The sequence below is a fragment of the Pantherophis guttatus genome, chromosome 16 (genome assembly GCF_059756535.1).
Source record: "Pantherophis guttatus breed Tessera chromosome 16, ASM5975653v1, whole genome shotgun sequence".
Lineage (NCBI taxonomy): Eukaryota > Metazoa > Chordata > Lepidosauria > Squamata > Colubridae > Pantherophis > Pantherophis guttatus.
The window spans coordinates 19,464,486-19,483,559 of NC_142078.1; the positions used below are offsets into that span (position 1 = coordinate 19,464,486).

The 19,074-nt window shown below is 49.2% G+C and overlaps 2 protein-coding genes across 5 annotated transcripts in view; both read right to left on the minus strand.

Moving 5' to 3' along the window:
- Positions 1 to 45: 45 nt before the first annotated feature.
- On the minus strand, positions 46 to 11,033 carry UBAC1 (UBA domain containing 1). Its single transcript, XM_034436168.3, has 10 exons — positions 10,804 to 11,033; positions 8,037 to 8,157; positions 6,954 to 7,027; positions 6,426 to 6,533; positions 5,220 to 5,322; positions 3,824 to 3,932; positions 3,102 to 3,327; positions 1,995 to 2,081; positions 775 to 913; positions 46 to 652 (listed from the first exon to the last, which is right to left on the minus strand). The coding sequence occupies exons 1-10, from the start codon at positions 10,939 to 10,941 to the stop codon at positions 537 to 539; spliced, it is 1,221 nt and encodes a 406-aa protein (XP_034292059.1). The 5' UTR covers positions 10,942 to 11,033; the 3' UTR covers positions 46 to 536.
- Positions 11,034 to 17,552: 6,519 nt separating this feature from the next.
- NACC2 (NACC family member 2) overlaps positions 17,553 to 19,074 on the minus strand; it is a 50,115-nt gene continuing 48,593 nt past the window's right edge. For all 4 annotated transcript variants that reach the window (XM_087879622.1, XM_034436162.3, XM_087879623.1 and 1 more), the window contains 2 exons: positions 18,658 to 18,755; positions 17,553 to 18,195 (listed from right to left, as the gene is read on the minus strand). In XM_087879622.1, the coding sequence (XP_087735748.1) occupies positions 17,696 to 18,195; positions 18,658 to 18,755 (598 nt within the window). In that variant the 3' untranslated portion in view covers positions 17,553 to 17,695. The remainder of the gene's footprint in view (positions 18,196 to 18,657; positions 18,756 to 19,074) is intronic.

The following is a 19,074-nucleotide window of genomic DNA, read 5'->3' on the forward strand; positions in this document are numbered from 1 at the left end:
GCAGGGCTGGTTGCTGGGTCTCGTGAAGCAAAAACTCTCACACCGTCAGTTTAAAAATCCTTCTGTATTTTACAACAGAAATAACTTAAGAGGAGAAACCAAACGTCCCGAGAAAGAGCAAACGAGCCCTGTGCCGTTCCCGAAGTTCTGCACGTACGGATGAGGCTGTCTTATTTTTCCAATCGCTGGATTCCTAATTGCAAACGCCATTTCCGATTATAAGGATGGATCGTTTTCTGATTTTCTCTCTCTCTCTCTCTCTTTTAATAGAAACACTTGAAAGAAAAGGAAAGGGCGTCTCATCCCACTGTCTCCACCACCACCTAAAAACAGAGAAACGGCGCAGGGCGGAAGCCGGAAGTGCAACCAAACCGAAAGTCCGTTAACACGTCAACCCAAAGACTCAAAAGGCAAAAGAAAACACGCGTCGGGCGCCTTCCCGAAGAGCTCGGCTGCCCATCGGCGCCTCGGCTTCCTTCTGGGATCGGAGCAAAGCGGAAAATCCAACATAGCGGAGCGGAGATAGCCGGATCCCTCTAGGTGCGATTCAAGGTCTGGAAGATCCGGGAGATCTGTAACATGACCGGCCCAGTTTCGGGGTCGTTCATCCACTGCGTGCTATTCAAGGGGTTCTCAAGCATGTCTTCAAAAGCTGCCAGAGAAAAGAAGAGAGGGTAGAGCTTAGTCCCCCACCTCGCCTTACGTCCGCAACTCGGTCCGTCTTCCACGTCTCCGGAGTCTGGACCGAAATTCCTGGGAAGCCGTGGGACTTACCGAGTAGAGTTTTAGGGTTGGTCAGCCCCAGCTGCACCACGGGGTTTTCTAAGATGGCTTGGAAAAGAGGACTGGCAGGGTCAATCCCCTTGTCTAAATCTTCTGGGGTCGGCTTCCGGTCGCCCAGCAGCCACTCGCACTGAGCGGAGGGAAAAAAGACGAAGGATGACCCTCTTTGCATCCCTCCAAGGACGAGAAGAAGTGCAATCAACTCAATTGATTCTGTCATTTATTTATACTATGGCTGCCTGGTCTGGTTTAACTACTCTCCTGCCATCGCTCTGCTGAACAGCTAATTCTCACAGAGCTGTCTAATGTCTATGTGTATTTACCCATGTAGTATGGTTGGATATTATTGTTTATCATTATTATTTTCTTACGCTCCCCTCTTACTGGTATTATTTTTGTGGTTATTATCATTATTCTGTTGCTTTGCATGTATGCTGAGAGCTGCTGGACCAGAGACAAATTTTCCTTGTGTGTCTAACTTCACGTGGCCAAATGAAGTATTCAATCCAATTTCAATTCTGCTTTGGCACTGACCTTGTCTGAGTTTGGAAGCTCAGCAGGATCAGGCTCGGTTAGTGTGTGGATGGGAACCTACCAGGAAATCTCTGGCTAGATTGGGGAAATGTAAAAAAAAAAAACCCAGAGCAAACTCTTCCAAGAACACAACCCCCTTGGAAAAAGGTTTTACTTTTATTTTAACCATCCAGAATTGGGTGGATTACAAATTTAATTGTTATCATCATCGTTATCTCGCTAAACATGCAGTCAGCGGGGTTTTTGAAGGAACCCATCGAAGCAATTCAGAACACAGAATTATATGATGGGAAGGGGGGTCTTCTAGTCCAACCCCCTGCTCAAGGCAGGAGACCTTACACCATCCCCAACAAATGGTTGTCTAATCTCTTCTTGAAAACCTCCAGTGATGGGAGCACCCACAACTTCTGGTGGCAAGTCGTTCCACTGATTAATTGTTCTCTCTGTCAGGAAATTCCTCCTTCCTTCCTTCTAGTTTGGATCTCTCTTTAATAAGTTTCCACCAGTTACTTCTTGTCCTGCCTTTAGGTGCTTTGGAGAATAGGTTGACCCCCTTTTCTCTGTGGCAGCCCCTCAAACATTGGGAGAAGCTGCCATGTCCCCCCCTGGACTTCAGGCCCCTGGATAAGCTGCGTGTGAGAAGCGGGTCTGCCCTGCTTAAGTCGGGAGAGACTCACGGCGGCGTTTTGCTGGTTGTTGTTAACCCTGAGGGCGTCCACCACTTCTTTCTCGTCAAAGCCCATCTCCATTAAGGCCGCCACCGCCTGAAAAACAACCACGGAATCGCTTACATGGGGGGGGGGGGGCAAACCGTGTCCCTGCGCCTCTTTCCCAGGACTCCCAAGGCCAGCAGGTAGTTTTGGATGGAGGAAAGTCGTGAACAGCTGCTAAAGTAGCAGGCTTGGCTGCTTTAGGGGAAGAGGAATTCAGAGCAGGACAGCAATTGGTGGAAATAGGGGATTAGAGGTGAGCAGGCTACCCGAAGGAGACACGGAATGGCTGGGCATCCCCTCGCCCAGCCTTTGGCTCCTTAAACAGCTCCGGTTCCAGTGGAAGTAAAGAAAAAAATAATTATTTTAAAAGCTGGAGGCTTTCTCTGTTAGATGTGCCACGTGGGAAGGGAGTTTTGGGGAGGACCTGTCATTCCTTCTATGGGGCGAGAAAAAAAAAACGGGCAACAGTTGGAAAAAAACTTTATGTCCTGGGGATGAAGCTGACAGAGAAACAGCTCAGAGGGAAGGGTTGGCACCCCTAGCAGCTGCCCTGAAAACAACAACAGGTCGTCCTTGAGATAAGACTGTTATAGAGCCTGGCCCCAAGAGTTTTAAAGTAGGGCACCAAGTGACCGGTCCCGATTTTACGACCTTTTTTGCAATGGTCCTTAAGCGAACTCATTGCTCCCTGGGAACCAGAAATTGGAAGTAAAGAAGTTTCCAACAAAAAAAAAAAAGACTGTAAATTGCAGTAATGCAAGCATGGGGGCACTGCAAACAGCATAAATGTGGGTCAGTTGTCAAACGCTTGAAATGCGGCCATGTGACTGCAGAGGTTGTGTGTGTGTGTTTGTGTGTTGTCAGAACTTTGAAACTGGATAATAGCTTTTGGGAAGGGGCGGGGGGTTCTGTTGTAACTTTGAACGGTTGCTAAGTGATCAGTTGTAAGTCAAGGAGTACCGAGACAGAAGACTGGCTATCTTAGAGCAGTCCTGGGAGTCCATTATACTTGGGAGGGAGGTGGGGGCAAACAGGGCTGGCGGGTGGGAAAACCCGGAGCAGGGACAGTACCCGCGGATCCGGACGAAACTCTCGTTTCCTTCGTATCTTCTTGAATATTTCCGTCAGCTCGTCCTTGGGCTCCTCCGCTGAGCTGGCCCCGTTGACCGCCTGGGGGATGGCAGACCCTGCTTCTTCGGCTGCGCTTTCCACGGGGACGTGGCCTGGCATGGGGGCGTCGACCGTGGGGTCGTCGGCGTGCTCGATGAGCCACTCCATGGCCTGAGTCACGGACATGCTACAGGACGAAAGACAACACGTCAACACACGGAACATATAATTATGGATAATATGTAATAGGATATAACGAGTAATAATATGCACATTGTGTGTCCAGTCACACTTGGCCAATAAAGAATTCTATTCTTATTTCTATTTCTATTCCTCTTTTCTTCTATTCAGAAGGGACCTTGGAGGTCTTCTAGACCAACCTCCTGCTCAGCAGGACACCTTCCCCCCCCCCCCCACACAATGCTTTCATTGCAATTGTGGGAAGAGGAGCATTTCAGTCCAGTTCCTGACCCTGTCAAGCAGCTCCCCCCTCCTGAAAGCCCCCCCCCCAACAATTGGGACGTTCCTCACCCTGGCTTTGGGGAAAGGAGGGGAGACTCCCAACAGTTTGAAATGTTGTTTGCGGAGGACAAACCCAGAGGCGACATCATGGGGGAATGGAGCACTACCCTATCCTATGTTCCATGTGTTGATGTCACACAAACACACACGGTGCTACCTACTGGCTGAGGCGAAGGGCTTTGATGGCTCTGCTCTCGGGGAAGCCCATCTCGGTCAGCTGGCGCAGAGCAATTTCGTCCACTCGGTCGTCGTCATCCTCATCCAACATGGCTAGAGGAAGAAAAAAAAAACTGGGTAATGTGACTACAATAGACAATTAATCCCAAACAAACCTATTTTATTGTAACACCTGAGAATTACGTTCATTCCCAGCTGAGTCCCAATTAGTTGCAAATCAAGTCCTTCGGAAGAAGTCCTTCAGGATAATCACCAACCTTTACCTTCTTTGACAAAGGCCTTACTTGGCAAATCCCCACGAAGTTCAGAAACAAACAAGAGATGCCAACTGGAAACAGAGTTAGCAATGTTGCTTTCTTGCAAAAAGGCCCAAGTGCCTTTGTTTCTCTTTTAAGCCTTTTGGGAGGGGCCAATCATCTCCTGGCCTTACTCCCAAGTCGCCCTTTTTGCTTTAGCTGCTCTTGCCTTCTGGCAGCTCTTTGCATGCGTGCACTAGGAACAGGCTCCTCCTGTTCCTCTGCCTCTCTGCTGTCTGACTCTGGGGGCTCCGGAGTCCGCGCATCGCTCCCAGGTGGCCCTGGCCCCATCTCTGCCTCCAACGCACAGCTCTCATCCAGGCCTTCCCCAGACTCCAGGACTGGCCCATGTTTCTCCCCAGCCTCCTCACTGTCCGACTCCACTGCCAGCTCCGCAGGCTGCTGGCAGACCACAACAGGTAAGGAAGGACGGACTGGAATCTCTAGGTTATTATCTATAAGTAGTCCTTGATTTATGACCACTTCCCTGGTCACCTTTCAGGTAGTCGTCAGTTTAAAACCGTTCGTTTAATAACCATTCACAGTTACTAGTAGTCCTTGACTTGTAACAGCTAATCCAGTGACCGTTTAAAGTTAAAATAGCACTGAAAAAAGGGACTTATGACCGTTTTCACACTTACGACCGTTGCTGCATCCCTGTGGTCACCTGATCAAAATTGAGAAGCTTGGCAACTGACTCCTATTTATGACGGTTGCAGTGTCCCGGGGTCATGTGACCCCCTTTTGTGACCTTCTGACAAGCAAAGTCAATGGGGAAGCCAGATTCATTTTACAACTGTGTTACTAACTGAGCAATGGCAGTGATTCACTTAGCAACCAACTGTGGCAAGAAAAGTTGACTTTTCCCCTGACTTTGGGCCAATCATCAGGGGACGGTGCCTTCTAGTCCCGCCTTAGGGACACAAGCCGGCTGAGTGACTTTGGGCCAGAGTCTTTCTCTCTCTCTCAGCCCAGCCCCACCTCACAGGGTGGTTGTTGTGGGGAAAATAGGAGGGGGAAGGTGTATTGGAAATATGTTGAATAATCAAGGCGGGATAGAAATAAATAAATATTTTCCCCGCACCATTTGCCTTCTTGAAGAGTTCGACAGCATCTGGGTTCAGCGCTAGCAGCTTCTGGGCTACTTCGATGAGTGAGACCAAGATTTTCCGAAGCTCCGTCTGAAACTAGAAGGAAGAAGAAAATTAACATCTCCGAAGAAACCTCCTCCCAAAAATGCCTCTTTCCTTTTCTTGGCGTTTCACCTTTAGCGCTGACTTTGGACAGAAAAATTAATTTCAATTTACCTGATTTATTTTAATGCACGGTACCTGCCTCCCCCTTTTTTTTAATTTGCTGGGGCTTTTGAGAATCTCAAGAACGATGATTCGCCTTTTAAAACAAACTTTGTGCCTCTTTTGTTGTTATTCCATGGATACACTCCTAAAAGTTGCCTGTTTTGCAGCTGCTTTGACATTCACAGCTCCTGCTTTGAAGATTTTTGGTGATATTCAAGGTCCATTCTCCTCCCCCCCCACACACAGCCTCCCCCCTCCAAAATGCCTTAAGAACTCGATTAGAGTTGAGATGAAATTACTGCGTTAATAAATGCCAAGGGGCTTTGGGGTGGATCTGCTCCCTGGAATGATTCCAGATTGGGAATTCGCAGGGATTATCATCCCACCCGAGGCTGTCGTTTCTCTTTTAAGGAAGCATCCGAATTGACAATACGGATAGTCATCGACTTACAACCGCAATGGAGGCCAACATTTCTGTTGCTAAGCGAGACGTTGAGTTTTGCCCTATTTTACACCCTTTCCTGCCACAGTTCAATGCATTCCTGAGGACTTTTTTTTTGCTGGGGGGGGGGGGAGGGAAAGGACCCATCAGAAATTGTGTTATGTAACCAGCTGTAAAAGTCAAGCTATTTCCAACTGGCTGAAAAATGGTCACGAACTGTGTACGTGTGTGTGTGTGTGTGTGTGTGTGTGTGTGTGTGTGTGTGTGTGTTGATCTCATCACAACGGGGTTGTAAGTAGCTTTTTTTGGGAGGGGAAGGTCTGTCATAACTTTGAACAGTTGCTAAGTAACCGGTCGTAAGTCGAGGGCTCTGCATATTCAGATGCGTTTTGTACCTGCAGCCGAACGAAAGCATCGGGCGGTTGTACAAAGAACAGGACTGCCTCCTCCCGTTGCGGTTCCCCCCCCAAGACTATTATGGGATGCCTGGATGTTGGGCCTGGAGAGAAGCGGGCCAAGGGGCAGCCCCCAAGAGAAGCCAAGGACTCACGTCTCTCATGTTGTGGTGGGCCACGCTCCGATCCACGCTGTGGGAGGGGAGGCTGGTGGTGGCTTTCAGGATCGCCTCCTTGTCGGGCGCCTTCTGCTCCTGCTTCCGCTAAACGGGAAAGGAATCCGTGTTCAGACAACGTGGCCCCTCACCTCCAAACATCCACTCTGTGATTGTAGCAGCTGTCCGGTTCCCCCAAGGGCAGCTGATGGGAGGCCTGTCTTTTATTTATGAATTTGTTTGTCTCCTGCCTTTATTGTTTTTGAAATAATTCAAGGTGGCAAACATATCTAACATACCTTCCTCCTCCTATTATTCCCACAACAGCCCTGTGAAGTAGGTTGGGCTGAGACACAAGGACTGGCCCAAAGTCACCCAGCCGGCTTTCATGCCAAAAGCTCACTTTGGCCTCACAGGGTAAAAGAGTCCAGGCTGGTGATGCGACCCAAGGATGAAAGGAGGGACCAGATGCTAAAGAGCAGCTTTGAAGGCGGAAAGTCTTTCCATATCCTGGCCCTTGGGACTCACCTTTTCCTCGGCAGAGACATCGGCCATTTTGGGAGGTGCTGGTGGAGCTCTTTTCTTCACTAGCACCAAAACATCTAAGGAGACAAGAAGAAGATAAATGGAATGAGATGTCATGGCTGCCTTAATTTCTTTCTTTGATAGGACAAAAAAAAGTTGGAGGAAGGGAAAAAAGAATATCTTGCCCAGTGCCAAAAGGATCAAGGAAGGAAGGGAGGGAGGGAGGAGGGAAAGAAAGAAAGGAGTGAGGGAGAGAAAAAAGTCAAGAATGTAAAGAGGAGAGTAGAGGAGATGGGAGGAAGGATGAAAGTAAAAAAGGAAGAAGGAAGGAAGGAAGGGAAAAGGAAGGAAGGAAGGAAAGGAGTGAGGGAGAGAAAAAAGTCAAGGATAGAGAGTAGGAGGAAGGATGAAAGTAAAAAAGGAAAGAAGGAAGGAAGGAAAGGAGCGAGGGAGAGAAAGAAGTCAAGGATGGAAAGAGTAGAGTAGAGTAGATGGGAGGAAGGATGAAAGTAAAAAAGGAAGGAAGGAAGGAAAGGAGGGAGAGAAAAAAGTCAAGGATGGAAAGAGTAGAGTAGAGTAGATGGGAGGAAGGATGAAAGTAAAAAAGGAAGGGAGGGAGGAAAGAAGGAAGGAAGGTTGGAAGTAAAAGGAAAAAAGAGGAGGAAGGACGGAAGGAAGATGGAGCCAGTAAATACCAAGGGAAGTATCTGTGGTCACTCTGAGGCAGAAGGACAGTTCCTATCTGGGTAAGAGATGGCCAAATGAGCACTGGCTCTTTGCCACAAGGGTTCAAGCAGAGGCTTGGATGGCCATCTGCTGGGAATCCCCTAGTGGTGGATTCCTGCAGTGGAAAGCAGGTTGGACTGGATGATCTCCAAAGTACCCTTTCAACTCTTACATATTCGGATTCCCTGAATCGAGCCTGCTGCCAATACCGATTGTAAAGATTTAGCTGAAACGGACCTGCCTTGCTATTTGAGACAGCTCTCAAAATCCCGTTCAACCTTGCCTCCCATCCTCTGCATTTCAGGGGGTGGGTGGGTTCTGAACCCCTTGTGACACCCTCCCCCCCAGCCATTCCCTCACCTCGATCCTGAATGTTCTCCTCCGAGACCGTCTTGGTGTCATTCAGCACCTTCTCCGAAGCAGCGTGGATGAGTTTGTGGTGCGTCACGCATTTCGGGTCTTCGAGGCTGCCCGGCAGGCACTGCAGGGAGGGAATGGACGGGAGGGGAAAGAGAGTGAACCTTTTAAAACAGCCTCGGCCTCCTCGTCACTACATTTCCTGGGCAAAAGAGCCTCTTCCGGGGGGAATGAAAAAAAACTGGATGGAGACACAGGATGAGGAGAAGGAGAACGAAAATTACAGCATACACGTAGTCCTTGACTTACGACCATAACTGAGCCCAACATTTCTGTGGCTAAGCGAGACAGTTGTTAAATAGGTTTTTCCCCTTTTTGCGACGTTTCTTGCCACAGTTAAGTGAAACTTAACTGCAGTTGTTAAGTTAGTAACATGGTTGTTAAGTGAATCTGTCTTCACTATTGACTTTGCTTGTCAGATGGTCTTCTTTGCATTCTTTTGCACTTAATGACTGGATGATTCACTTAACATCCATGGCGAAAGCATTGTAAAAGTGGGTTTGAAGCACTTAAATACCAGCTTGTTTAGCAAGGGAAATTCCAGTGCCAACTGTGGCTGTAAATTGAGGATTACTTCAGGGGTGAAATCCAGTAGATTCTGGAGAACCGGTAGCGGAAATTTTGAGCAGTTCGGAGAACCAGCAAATACCACCTCTGGCTGACCCCAGTGGGGTGGGAATGGGGATTTTGCAGTATCCTTCCCCTGCCATGCCCATCAAGCCACACCCACCAAGCCACGCCCACAGAACCGGTAGTAAAAAAAAATGGATTTCACCACTGGATTACTTGTACAGACCGGTCAGAGAAATAATGGGAATTTCTTCACATATATGAGGTTCGTACAGGGTTTCGCATGACGTTCTCCTGCGATAATGTCAGGGCTGGTTTATTTTTATATTTCCCCCGCGATGACCTTTTTCAGGCGACAGGAGATGTTAGCAACTGATCCCAAACATAAGGCTTGCCACTCTGCTTTAATGTCTGAGTTAAGATCCCTTTCAACAACCTGATTGGCTTTTTAGAAACTAGAGGGGGAACAGTCATTCGCTAAAATATTGTTCATTTTGAAAATCTGTGCCTGTTTTTTTTAAAAAAAAACAAAATTAAAATGGAAATGCAAAGAGCTTCCCCTTTTTGCTCAAAATAAAGTGGGCAAATCCACCAAGAATCAAACTAAAGATTCCCTTGGTGTCCTCCAAAAAGTTCACTAAAACTCACATTGGCCCATTTCAGGGGTGGAGTTTCTCTGTTTTGAGCCACAAAAGGAAATTTGGCTCTAAGCACAACATTCCCTTTAGCTAAATCATCCCAAATATTATACAACAGCGTGACCTTTGTTCTTAAAACATTTGTATTTTTTCATACAAATATGCAAACGACGCCAAAAACTAAATGCACATTTTTTTTTCCTTTACGGGAAGCATCTGTTTTGGGATATTTCGGTCTTGGAATGTTATTTCAGTCTTTGATTCATTTCTCAAAATAACTTTGAAATGCAAAGTCAGGATTGGCTCGGGACACGTCTGTCTGACTGTTAAACAAGGCAGTTTCTTTGTTTTTCTCACAAGGGAAGGGAAAATGAACCTGGATTCAGCTGTCTGGATATGCCCCGGAGACTCCCACCAGTCCCGTCCCCCCCAAAAGTGGTTTCTGCTGATGCAGACTTTTAAACATGGTTACTGCAAACATCTTCTTGGGTACAAAAAGCAACCGGGGAGATAAGTTGCTTTCGAGATTAGCCCACATCAAGGGTTTCCCACTGAAACCCTTCCAGCCCTGGCCAATTTTTTAAAAGATCTTTTTAAGCTTCAATGCCAAGTATATGGTCCTCAGTGAGGGTCCTGGGTCTTTTCAAACCAGGAAAGGTGGCTTAGAAGGGGTGAGAAAGGTAGTCTAGCCTTCTAGGGGGATTTGGAACCTGGTTGGCTGTACAGGCAAAGGATGATGGGCATTGTATTTGGAAGGGATGAGGGTGTCTGGCCGTGCCAACAGAGGATTATGGGCATGGCATAATTGGATTGGAAGTACTGCCCAGCTGTGGATGATAGGAGATGAAGGCCCTGACCTCCAGAGGGCCAGCAGATCTGGAGATGAGCTGTCTTGGCTGGGAACCATGGGGGCTGCAGTCAATCCCATTGGAAGGGCATTAGATGGCTCCTTATGATGGGTCATGTAATCCACCACTCCCGGTCAGGAGCTCCACATGGAGGTGGTCCATAGTGCTGGCTGAGGATGATGGGCACTGAGGACAACGCCCTCTAAAGGGCACGAGGAGTTGCAGGGGTCAGCCTGGTCAAACACGATAGGCTATGTAGTGGGTCGCTTTGACAGGCGTCCCAAGTGTGTGTGAAGACAGCAGCGCGGATGGAGGATGAGGATGATGGGCACTGTAGTCAATCCAATCTGAATGGCCTCGGGGGTGGGGGGGCACAGCATATGAAGGACAAGAGAGCCCATCGCTTCTGGCAGGGGATGATGGGCACCGGGGTCGCCCTCCCCAAGGGGTCTTGGGCAGTTCAGGGCCGGCCAAGCGAGATGGGCTATGTAGTCCACCACCTTTTCTCCAGGAGCCCCAGGTTTGGAGGGGGGGGGCGACGACTTAGCAGCCCCGGCTGAGGATGATGGGCAGCCCCTTTCCGGGGCGGGCTGCGGATGAGGGGCTCTGTAGTCCACCCCGTGGGGAGGGTTTTTCTTTTTTTTTTTTCCTTACGTGCTTGAGGCAGCGCTCCTTGAGGCGCTCGATGGCCGTGTCCTCGGCCACCTCCTCCAGCCACTCGGCGCCGTCCAGCGCGCAGATGCGCAGCCGCAGCACCTTCGCCGCGAAGATCTTCTCCTCCTGCACGAACATCGCCGCCGCCGCCGCCGCCGCCGCCTCAGGGCCCGAGGCCCGGCCCGGCCCGGCCCCACCGACTGCCCCCCCCGCGCCGGAAATGGGAGCGCCGCGCGGCGCCACGGGAGTTGCAGTCCCGGCCGCGGAGCCCCGCCCCTTCCGCTCTGCAGCCTCGCTGGTGGGTGGGGGGAACAGAGAGAGAGAGAGAGAGAGAGAGAGAGAGAGAGTCGCCCCTTTGCTGCCCCCAGCGCCCGCGGCAGGGATTGCAGCCTCGTAAAGCGCGCTTCTATGCGGATCCTCAAAATTTGGGGTTCAGCTTTGGCTCACCCCCATAAAGCCCCCCACCCACCCACCCACCCAAGTCTTCCCCTTGCATACGGATTCTCTTATTCTCCAGGCAGGGGAAGGCGTTGATATCGCGCATCTTCTTGACCGCATCACAACTGACACCGTTAAGACAACATTTTGGTGTGGCACCAATTCTAGAGAAGATGAGCGAAGGCTGACTCTGCTGGGGTGGACCCGTCCTGGGAGCAGCACCTTCCACCGTGGCCAAGACTGCCTACCGACTAGAAGTCAATGGCCGGCGACCTTGCTGACGTCCAAAACAGAGATGGAATGCACCTGCGGGAATACGAGGAGGAGAAGGAGAAGGAGAAGGTGTTAAGCGATTGCATCGCCCCTCTGGCTTGCAGGCAAAGAGCTGTCCTGACAAGGCAGGAAGGAACTGCCATTCCTTTGCCTGGCGCCTTCTACGTGCAAGCTCGGGAACTGGGTTATATAGCCCACTAACCAAGTTAGAAGTCTGCCGGGCAACTGCCCATCCGGGAAGGTGGCTTTTGCACAGCTGATGCCCCGCCACCTCTTCCATTCTCCAATGTTGGGACCCCAGAAGCGCCTTCTGACATGAGGCTGCCCCCCCCCCAATTCTGGATGGTCCGTCCCGCCGTCTCTGCTATTGCTCAAGAGTCGTGAAGACCCCCGGCTCTCCCCCCGAGTCTTGGGCGAGCAAGAGAGAGAGACTCACTTCATTGCACTTGTGTCTTTTATCTTTATTTTTTATTGCATCTATTTTATTGTAATGCCTTTGTTGTATTGTTCAGTTGAATCACCGAGAGCCAGGCAGCATACACGTTTAATAATCATCACTGTGGGCCAATCGCCAGGAGACGGGGAGTTCCAGTATCGCCTTAGGCATGAAAGCCAGCTGGGTGACTTTGGGCCAGGCCCTTTCTCTGAGCCCAACCCACCTCACAGGGTTGTTGTTGCAGGGGGAAATAGGAAGCAGGAGCAGCATTAGGGATGTTACGCTGCCTTGAGTTACTTATAAAATAATAAAGGTGGGATAAACATATAATAACAAACAGATGCTATTCAAATGCACCTTGTTGGCACTGCTGTATTGGGGTGCTTCATCCCAAGCTTTAATTTATTTATCAAATTTCTTTCCTGCCTATCCTGTGATTCAGACGACTCTGAGCGGCTTTTGAAGACGCTGGGAAAAAAACAGGAGCAAGAGGTGTAATTTTCAACATACTTTATTATTTTGTAAATGTGAATTTTACAAAGCATTTTCTCATTCAGTATCACATTTTAATGGAATTTTTTTTTTCCTTTACGGTGTATGAAATAGGTCTGACCAAACTCTGAAACTCCTATTAGAGCTCCGCCAAGGGATGACTTTAAACCTTGCTTTAGAACTTGTATGCAGTGACGGTTTAACAGGTCATCCAATCAAGGCTTAACGTAACAGTCTTGAGCTAGATATGAGAGAAATGGCACGTAAACAACCAACAGAAAAGAAGTGAGTTAGCACGGCTGAAACGTAATTTTCGGCAGCACTGCAAAAACTTCCCTCTAAGCACTGGAATTATTATTTATTATTTTTTATTATTAACAGTCATGAATTACAGTACTATTGGATACTTTAATACAGACTCTTTGAACATCGTTGTTCCCTTAAGATGCTTCTCCGACAATTGCCAAGATTGACAGTTTTGAGACTCAAGTGCCATCCAAAGATTCAAGTTAAACTTGCGCATAAACTTCTGGGTTCTTTTTTTTTAATAATTTTGGAACGCTCAAAAAATAGTATATTGCAAGGTTTGGCCCCCTCGCCCACCCTTTTTCCCTCCCTCCCCCTCCCAGTTTTGGTCGCAAAAGTGCAAAAAAGGTGGGGGGAGGGGAGAGCAGATTTGAGCCTTAAAAGGTTTGGAGAAGTTTCGAAGCACCAGTGAATGTTGCTTCTATCCTAGCAAAAAAGAGGTTTTGGCAAATTTGGATAAAAGGGGTTTTCACAGCAGGAAGTATAGGAATATGGACATTAAATGGATTTCCCCCCCTTTTTTTATTTATCCCAAAGGTGTTTTTCAAGAGGCAATTGGACTTTGTGGCAGGTGCCTCTTGAAAAGCCCTTTTGGGACAACCATGACTTGGATGACTGAGAATCTCTATAGACTTTTTAATTTGTTTATTTATATTTTGCATTTCTGGACCTCCCAACTTTTTAATCTACCCCACCACCACCCCCGACCCCAAAAGGAGCCTTAAATTCACTGCAACTATTACGACTGCTGAACTGATCCTCAGACATCATCTTGGAAGAACAGACCAAAATATGTCCCTCTGTCCTTGTGCCTTTCGGGCAGCTACAGCAGAAATGTGATGGGTTGAGCCTTTTGTCCAGCAAAGATGTCCTCGAGAAAGGTGCGGCCATCTCTGCAATAGCTGGGCACATGGAACTACATCTGGGAATGGCATCAGTCCTGCAGAGGGCTCCACGCAACCAGTTTTGGAGGGGGGGGTAATTTATCTAGAGAGGGGCAGGCCATCAAAAAGTCTGCAAAAGGAAATTGCAGGAATCGGTGCCAAGGGGAGAGAGCTGCCATGTTTTCTGCAGCCTTTCAGGGGGCTAACTGCTGTAGTCATGGGAGCCCTCTCTGCCACCCAACTGCAAGGGTCTCTTCCTCTCTTTGAGACCACCTGGCAAGTAGGGAGACTGCTTGCCCCAATGGCTGCCAGGTTTCGCCCCAAGAAAATGAGTGACAGAACCAGCAGCCTTGGGGCTACACTCGGAGGGCATCGGATGCAAACAGGCAGGAAAAATAAAACTTTATGCCTGTAAAGCTAAGGATGATCTACAGGTGTCTTTCTTAAGGCCACATTGGGGGGGGGAAGGGGGGGATACAGCAGAAAAACACAATTTGGGGCTGTAGTTGGGGGCCGGTGAGAGAAGGGCCCGATATTTTAAACTTGAGGTCAATTTGGAGCCAAGTTGCTTTGGGGACACACGTTTAAAAAGAGAGAACACAGGGAGAAAGAGAAAAAGAAACGGAGGAATGGAAACCCTAAGAGCAAATCTGAGGACAGGCGAGAAGGAAATCAGAAAGAAAGAAGGAACAGAGGAGAAAGAAAGAGGAGGGGATAGGAGGAGGGAGAGGGAGGGAGGCAGAGAAAGGAGGAGATGAAGGCAACAGGAAGGAAGGAAGGAAGGAAGGAAGGAAGGAAGGAAGGAAGGAAGGAAGGAAGGAAGGAAGGTTGGTTTAGCTGTGTGATATGATTTATTTTAACATTCCAGATTGCTTCTACAGCAATTTCAGAGTAGAATTTAAAGCATTTCCCGCTGAAGAAATTAAAGCAAAAAGAGAAACAGGAAACCAATGATCAATGTCCAGAATATGGCTTAATACCGACTTTGGAATGAAAATGAATTTCTGGAACCTTAAGTTTCAATTTGTCAAGGGCTTTGTGGTAGACCCCAAAGGGAGGCTTCGGAGGGCAGCCCCTCTCCCCTGTCCGCCCCCATGGAAGTGAAGACTACAGATTGGGGAGAAGGGCCGCCGGAGACCCGCAAAATCCCAGAAAATGGGACGAGCTCCTACCAGGATTTCCCAATCGTGGCCATCGCTAAAGTCCATCCGAGTTTTCTTTTTACAGTCTTCTCTTCTTTAAAAAGGTGCTTGATATAACTTTTCATATACATATATAATATTTATATATATATATATATATATAATATAATATACACAGGTAATATTGCTAACAGTCAAGCATTCAGAATAAAGGTGCAGACATACCATAAATACGTATTTTCTCTTTTCCTAGGTTAAATCTACGGGGGGAGGGGGGGTCGTTCCCGCCTCACACAGGATGCATCGTTACAGTCCGAGAACAACTTCCGGGCACCGATGCCCTTCCCGGAGTCACCTGGCTGGGAAGCATGGGGGTCGGAATCCAACCCAAGACGGGAGCGCCAGGTTGGGGAAGGGCATGGTCAATGAATGGGGGGTGGGGGGAGGAATGGAGAAAGGAATTTGATAGGCTATTGAAATCAAACCTTTTTTTTTTTTTCTCCATGGGGAGGAATAGGATAAGGCACTGAGAAAAAAACCAGATTGTGATTAATTTCCCCCTTTGTTTCGAGGTCCTTCATGGCCAAGAGTTTTTTTTTGGAGGGGAGGGGTTCTCACCGTTTTCCTTTCTGGCTGGGAAGGAGAAAAGCCTCCGAGGGGGGCCACCAAGGACCCCCGCCTCACATTTCGGGGGTCATTTAGTGCAAGTGGCTGGCCTCCCCATTCAAAGACTGGGAACACCCCACCCTGCCTTAAAACTCTTCACATTGTCTTCAGGTTCTTCGTTTTTCCTTTTCCCTCTTTCCTTCTCGTCTTGAAAGTCAAAAGCCTGACTCTTCCCCCTCCCTCCCAACGACTCGCCCCCCCCCCCAAAGAAAGACGTACATAAAATTGTGCTTGGTACAAAAATATATTCGAACTGTGCAACGCGATGCTCTCTTCGGATCCTGTTCTGAGCCGTTCAAGTATTTGCTTCCGTCCTGCGACTTTTACCAGGGGTGGGTGGGTAGGTGGGGGCTACGACAGCTACTGGGGAGGGGGGGGCAGGGTGGATGGGCCATCAGCCCCGTGGCCGACGGCAAAAGAAGCTAAGCGCAGGTGGATTTGGTTAGGGGAAGGGAAAGGAGACCACGCGGAGATCTCGTCGTTGTAAGCTGGGCTGGGGCAGGTTTTTGTTTTGTTTTTTTTAAATTAATTTCTTATTGCTGCCAGGAAAATAAATTGAAAAGTCCTTGAAATCCCCAAGAGGAGGCAGGCTCTTCTTTCATCTCCCTGAAGCTCAATGCCAAGCAAAGCAGCCACAGCTGGCAGCTGTAATGCCTATCGCAACCTCAACCTTGTCAAAGCAAAGCTCAGCCGCCACAACAGGATTAGGTCTTCCCGTCGTAGATTGGGAGAATGACCGAATGGACTGGGGGGAGGAGGGGGGAAATCCGAAGCCGGCTATTCGCCTAGGGCGCATAATCCCCGACGCAAAGCGAGCAATTTATTTTATTAGTCCAATTTATATGCCACCCTTCTCCGTAGACTCAGGGCAGCTTACAATGCATTATAGCAATAGCCTGCATACTTTTATGTATATACCTGCTTATTAGGGCTTTCGGCCCCCCCTAAGCGGCGTTGTTCTATACAAAGCTGGCTTATTGCCCCCACAATCCGGGTCCTCAATTTACCTACCTCGAAAGGATGGAAGGCTGAGTCAACCTTGAGCCTGGTGAGATTTGAACTCGCGCTAATTGCAGGCAGCTGGCAGCTAAGTGCTAGCACTTAACAGCACTTAGTCCGCTGCACCACCAAGGCTCTTCATTTCTCTCGTAAAGTTAGATTCAAACACAGCGGCGGGGGGGTGAGGGGGGGGAATCCATGCGAGCTACAGTAACCTCCGTGGCCAAACGGCATGCATTTCGTTAGAAGCAGCTCCCCCATTCCTGGGAGAAAGAGCCAAAAAGCCTATGGTTCCCACCATGCATCACCCCCACCCCCCAAAATCTCCATTTTGCCCCGAGCAACTAAGCAGGACCTGATCCAAATGGCTTTAGAGCGATGCTTTGCAATCTTGGCGGTCGCTTTAAGACGGATCGACTTCAACTCCCAGAATTCTGTGCTGGCCGGGGAATCCTGGGAGTTGGAAGCCTTAAAGTGACCAAGTTTGAAACTGCTCTAGGTAGGAAACAGAGGTACCTCAAAACTACCTCAAACCCAGAATGCCTTCGGGCCAGAGCTTCCTCGCAAAGGGAAAGGAAGCCAGTCATCATTTTCTTTGCAAGCATGCCAGGGGACCAGACTGAGGTTGGTCTCGTCCTGCCCTCCGGGAACCAGGGAAGAAAACGCAAGGAGAAAACGGGTGAGAAGTTGGAGGAGAGGAGAGGAAAGATATCCCAACTTTTTTTATGTCCACGAGTGTGGGGAACGTAGCTCCCCGTTTACTACAATGGTGGTTCAGGGAGTTTTTCCATGTTGCTCAACAATGCAAGATAGATCTGAGCCAAGGACCTGCGTCAAACTGAAGTGAATCAAACCAGGATAACGATCACAGCTAACTTCTCCCAAGACCAGATGGCCGGTTCTTTGCTGCTAAACAGGACGGCGGTGAGGTGGGTAGGCGGGTGAAGAGAGCCTCGTTCCTTATTTTTGGGGGGGGGGGGAAGGAAAGGAACCCCCGCTACTCCTTTCTGTACCAATCTGGGAAACAAAGGGGCTCTTCCCACCTTGGTGGCAACTTCGTCGATCCTAAAAAACACGAGCAGACTCAAAAAATCAAATTTTCTCAGGCAACGGTAGCAGTTCAGTAGGTAAATGGTTTGATCATATGGGGGGTTGTTGATTTTTGTTTGTTTCTTTTCTAATTAATAAGAACATGCAAGCAGCTTTAGGATTACAGATCCTTCCAGAGAGCGACTCCCCACCCTTGGTGGTCTGGTTCATAAGGGGGCCCCGTAGGTCGCTTCCGGTCGCCCCGCAGGAGTTTCCGGCCGGGCGGGGGACCCCGATCCTTCTTCAAAGGGCTGTGAGGTGCTTTGGGTATCGGAAGCCATGGCTTCTGGGCCGGCCGACTCCTGGATGACCGAGCTGGCCCCTTCGCCCTCCTCGCTCGGCTCGAACAAGGGGGCCGTCCCGTTGCTCTGGTCGACCGTGACGGTGTTAGTTCTGAGGGCCACAATCGTCCCAGAATCCCCTCTCCTTTCCGCATAGATCCGTTGTTCAAACATCTGAGCGCTGGAAGGCTGGAATTCGGGGTCCAGGAGGACGTTGGCGGTGGTGGAACCCATGACGGACCGGTACATCTCCATCCCCTCGGGCAGCATGGACTTAATCTTGGGCAGCCATCGCTTGCGCACTCGCCGGGCATTCGTGCACATGTCGGCCGCGATGACGTTCATCTCGCTTTCCTTGAAACTGGGGGCAAAATTCTGACAATACACTGCAAAGACAGGGGGGGAGGGGAGAGCGTTTAGCCGAGGGAGGGAAGAGGCTGTGAGGGGGGCTCAAGGAGCGGGCTGGGCAATTACGGCCAGGGGAGGTTTCCCTCAGTGCTGTCCGGTAAGCGAGGATCAAGAAATCAAGGGCATGAAAGAACTTTGAGGAGAGTTCTGGTTGTCTAGACAGATCATGGTGGGGATAGCTTCAGAGTCCCTGCCCGTCCGTCTATCATCTATCCATCCATCCATCCATCCACCTATGTAATTATATCTATCTATCTATCTATCTATCTATCTATCTATCTATCTATCTATCATCTTTCTATCTACCTCTCTATCTCTCTATCAATCATATATCTTCTATTCTCTCTCTCTCTCTCTCCCTCCTTCCCTGCCTCCCTCCTTAGCTCCCTGTTCCCACCTAGCTGGGCCCAAAGGGCCACTCGTATCCTCCTCCTACTTACATTTCACAGCATTGAGCACCCGGCTCTCCAGGGGTTTCCGGCTGGGGTCACTGGTGGAAGAACGGATTCCTGTTCCGCAGCTGTTGGCCAAAGTGTTCCTGTTTCCAGAAGAAAGGGAGGGGGGGAGAAAAAAACCTCAGGAAAATATACTTCCTTACAGGTACACCTCAATTTACAAGTTAGCCTTGCTGGTTGGGGAATTCTGGGAGCTTCAAGGACACCTCTCTGATCTCAGAACAAAACCTCCAGCCAGCCATTATCTCCCACTGCTGGACAGAAGAGCCGGAGGGCTTCAGGAAGATCCTAATCCACCCTAACCCAGTTTAAACATGGAACCCACGCAGTCCCGTCTTAGCCATGGAAGCCAGCTGAGTGACCATGGGCCAATCACCAGGAGACAGGTGAGTTCTAGCCCCG